The sequence below is a fragment of the Wyeomyia smithii genome, chromosome 3 (assembly GCF_029784165.1).
Source record: "Wyeomyia smithii strain HCP4-BCI-WySm-NY-G18 chromosome 3, ASM2978416v1, whole genome shotgun sequence".
Classification (NCBI taxonomy): Eukaryota; Metazoa; Arthropoda; class Insecta; order Diptera; family Culicidae; genus Wyeomyia; species Wyeomyia smithii.
Genome location: NC_073696.1, coordinates 19,636,231 through 19,640,597, shown reverse-complemented (window position 1 = coordinate 19,640,597; position 4,367 = coordinate 19,636,231). Strand labels below are relative to the sequence as shown.

Here is a 4,367-nt window from a genome sequence, read left to right as displayed (position 1 = left end):
ATCACTATCACCTGACGATTATCAATGGAAAATGACTTTGTTAGGCCCTGGTCTTCGTGATATTTCAGCCAATAAAAGAGGAGCGTGTGTCACTTTCACGGTAATACTTTGTATGATTAGCTACAACGACTGCTAACAAGCAGCGTTACCTATCCTTTGAAGAGACTCACTAATACACCTATTCGTTGGTAAGCATATACCAGCAAGCTATTGTGTTTCGGTACCTAAATTGTTCACGTATAAAGTATAAATACTGACTGAATGCTAATATCAGCTTAATTCTGTTCCTGAATATTGTTTAGAAGTGATCAGACTGAGATCGGCGTTCGATTGCAAACTATTTCAAAGTGCTTTTCTTACAATTCGTAGAGATTCTGGCTAAACAGTAGGCAACGTTAGAAGCAGGTTTTAGATGAAAAAATGATTGTTTCACAGCGAAACATTTTTGTGTCATTTCCGATTTTTTGTTGAGTAAGTTGGAAAAATGCTCCCGATATATGGCGTCAGTCCAAGTTTGAGTCCAAGTGAATCGATTCAGGATGATTTTGAAGGCGAATACATAATGATAAGAGACGATGAATCGATAGAGGTGATAAGTGAGCCGGGAGACAGCCCGCACTGTAAAAACAGTATTTCGAGTAGTGAACAGGAAGATACCGATTCGGAAAGCGTTGAGACGAGGTTTAAGGACAATGCTTCTGAGAGAGCGATTAAAAACGGTGGTGTTAACGTTGACATAGAAGACGGTGTCCGGTTGAGTGTAAGTCAAAATTCAAATGTTAACAATAAGCAAGAATTTGATCCGATTGAATTGAAACAAAGAATTGTTAGCCTCAGTTGCAATGCGCTTCATCAAATCCAAAGCACTAACAACTATGAAATCGGCACGAATTATGAGACTGGAAAAGAGCATGTATCGATTGGCAAAACTGATATTGATAATGAAGAGATGAACCAAGAAGACAAACGAGATAATGTTAATTTGGAAGCGGAACAAAACTGTGACAATAATGGAATCGAAGCAATTCTGGAAGAAAATGAGAAGATTAATTATGACGGAGTAGCTGTCAACCAAATCCCATCAGAAATTGTTGTTGTGGAAGAAACAGTAAAGGTATTAGAAGTGGAGCGACTAACAGAAGTTGTACAGTATCAATTCATGGATGCCCAGAGGAAAGAAAATGAGTGTAAAACGGAAAACCACACAATGCTCAATGAGCATTTGAAAGTTCAGCATGAGGAAGAGAGTGAAATGCTAGCCAGGTGTCTGAATGAAATCAGAATTTTTCGCAATGGTCATGAGTACGTTAAGAAAAAAAATCCAACACAAATAAAAGTTGATCAATTGGGCTTTTCTGCACGAATTTCGTATGAAAACTTGGACATCAAACTGCACAACGAAGGGAGCTTGATGACAGCGGATGATAATTTTCTGGCTGTAGTGCGAATCATTCGCCCGAGCCTCGTGGATCAGACAGCCAGTTTTATGGAAGCAAGAGAGGCTGTACTTCAGCAACTCCGAATTGTGCAAGTATTGCGAGACGATTTAATGGCTGAGCGAAAGGTACGAAAACAGTCAGTGCTTGAGGCGATTCGAACAGTTTTGGAGCCATCTTCGGAAGACGAAGGGTTTGCAGTGGATCGCATTCAGCTGTTTTTTATTATGAACAATGACGACTGTTTAACATTTGCCAATTTATGTGAAAAAATAAAAAATAACCAATTCATGTGCGAAAATTTACGACGCAGAGCGGGATGGTTTTTGCAAGCCGAAGCTCGCAGTATTGCAAGAGATAGTATGTTAAGCCGTTTCGATCATCGCCAGCCTGAAACCTTCAGTGTTAAACTAATCAACCAATTGCGTGAAACGCTAAACGACTGCAGTAGCAACTACAGGAAACAATTGCTAGAAAAAGCACCGACCTGTTTACATGATACTCTCGGTAACATTAGCGACGATCGGATTTTGTTCATCCGAGCCGCCGATATCAAACTGTTCTCTGACATGACGGGAGTTGTGAGTCGAAGAATTTTCGAAAAACCACTAGCCGACCTTGCCGCTAGGTGGACTGATCGCGTTGGAAAGATAAATATCGAAGAACTGATTTCAATTGAACCACAAGCTAACCCAATCTACTACTTTTTGGCTAAAAGTTTGGAGGAATTGATAGTTGAAATCAGAAGCAAAACAGATCATACTGTGGAAGATCTACTAACTAGTAACCGTTCCGGATGGTATCCGATCAAAAAAATTACCTGGAAATGGGAAAATGTTTTAACAAAATGTCTGGAGAGGGAATATTTTTTCATTTTCAAACTCTTGAAGCATTTCGATTTGGACTCCGAAAGCGCTAAACGACCGTTCGATTACACTGTCAAATTGTTCGAAGGACCAAAGCAGCGATCAACATGGAAACAACTTGTGAGAGGAACGAAAAAGATTTTCGGTTACCAGGAAGCAACGGAAAACTCACTGAACATTGCTGACGAAAAGTATGCTTGGTACTGTTTGCTTGATGACGTTCTTTATCATATTCTACCGTCTGAATACAAGTTCGACTGTTTCGAGAAAATAATCCAGGGTTACAGGGACTTTTTGATCAAAGCTGGATGCGATCAGCTGGAAACACTGCGAGTAATGACCCACAATACAGCTCGGCTCATTGTACAATCTATGACCTATGTGGAACAAACAGACATTTCATCGATTGACGGGCAAATATTGCAAAAACAGCTCGATCTAATCAATACGAAAGCCATTCAACACTCGTTGGCATCAAATAGCTTCCGAGATTTGGTTGACGTGTTCAATGTGTACTGTAAAAACAGAGAAGACATCTTAACTGAATTGTGTTCTAAAATCTGCCTGCCTGAGATGACACCACTAAAGATGGCACTACTAGAAATTGTTTTAGTTGCATTGGACAAAAATGTTACCGCTGAATCGGTGGTATCCTTCTTCCGATCCTACAGCGATCTTTTGATGGATTTGAATGATATCAAGTTCGATTGGTACGTTAAAGTCTTTGCTGATGCGGATATGAGCTATCTTATTAAATTCAAACTGATCGAATTGGTTGATAATAAATTGGCAGCAACACCAAATGAAACCTATCGCGTAACAGCGGTGGAAAGATTTGCTAAAGCCGTACCAGCACTTTTTGAGCTTTGTTCGTGTCCAAAGCATTACATCCTTGAGATACTGCTGACTTTGCTGTCCTACATCAAAAACCAGCTGATGAAAACAAGCTGGCAGTCAGGCGATCAGTTGTCCGAAGAAGAGCAAATCTCCACAACCAACGAGTTGATCTTTGCCGTGCGAAACTCGTTTTTGTACCTCAGCGAACAACCCGAGTATGTGTCGTTCGAGATGTTCTACGATGAACGTGTCAAACCCTTCGCCAGTGCCGTGAATAACAGTAGCTCCCATCGGGACTTTACAAATCGCATCACCCTCATCAAGGAGTCGTTTTGGTATATTCGAAAGCAAAGTGAAATGGCCATCGATCAAGCCCTAGAACTGTTCGACGATTTGAACAGCGAATCCGATAGAGAGTTGTTGCTTGCGACGTACCAAAAATACGATGGTAGTTTTCAGCGTTTTATGAATTTATACAGCGTTGGTAAGTATATTTTAAAATTATTACTCTTACAGTATAACTTAATTAAATTTTTTGTTTAGAAAATACTACAGTAACACAGATCGTGAACAAAGTATTAGAGCTCTCATTCAAGAAGCTGCACACGACCTGGGATAGCGAAGATAAATCGGAAAAAGTACCGGAAGTGTTAGCTGGACTGGCCGCTGTCTGGTCCATTATAGTATCGAAAGATGTATCCAGTACCGGAAAGTATTTGACTCCACACGGTATCCAGATTCTATGCATTTTGCGACTCTTCAGTGTTGATCGGGCAACTGAAGGCGTAATCAACCATCTGGCGCAGGTTCTCACTGGACAGGGTAAATCTCTGATCTTAGGCCTAATGGCTGCTCTACTGGCATTGACTGGTCATCGGCCACGTGTGGTTTGCTACAACGAATACTTGGTGACGAGGGCTAACGAGAGTTTGAGCAATTCTTCTCCGCATTTGGGATCGGACATTCAATTATTTACTGTTCCTTTGTTGACATGGCGAACGTTTTGATTGGCCCTGTTGTCAATGGTAAACCAATGAATTTGCGATACTTACTGGAACAGATGCTATTGGGCAACGTTCAACCGAAAAATAAACTAGTTGTTGAAGATATCCGTAACTCGGTTCTTCTAATAGATGAAGTAGATGTTTTCTTCACGGCTGAATTCTTTGGTAATGCTTTTATCGCTGTAACTAGATTAATGTTGCCAGGACTGGATATAATACAACAA

At 40.5% G+C, this 4,367-nt stretch overlaps 1 protein-coding gene across 1 annotated transcript; it reads left to right on the top strand.

Moving 5' to 3' along the window:
- The first annotated feature begins 312 nt into the window (after positions 1-312).
- LOC129730854 (uncharacterized) lies at positions 313-4,150 on the top strand. Its single transcript, XM_055690445.1, has 2 exons — positions 313-3,623; positions 3,683-4,150. The coding sequence occupies exons 1-2, from the start codon at positions 485-487 to the stop codon at positions 4,144-4,146; spliced, it is 3,603 nt and encodes a 1,200-aa protein (XP_055546420.1). The 5' UTR covers positions 313-484; the 3' UTR covers positions 4,147-4,150.
- Positions 4,151-4,367: the final 217 nt, after the last annotated feature.

What these genes read in the sequence shown, in the direction of transcription:
- LOC129730854 (XM_055690445.1), top strand. Translation starts at nt 485, where the DNA reads ATGCTCCCGATATATGGCGTCAGTCCAAGTTTGAGTCCAAGTGAATCG. An exon ending in TATGAATTTATACAGCGTTG is followed by an intron (nt 3,624 to 3,682) that starts GTAAGTATATTT and finishes TTTTTTGTTTAG; the next exon opens with AAAATACTACAGTAACACAG.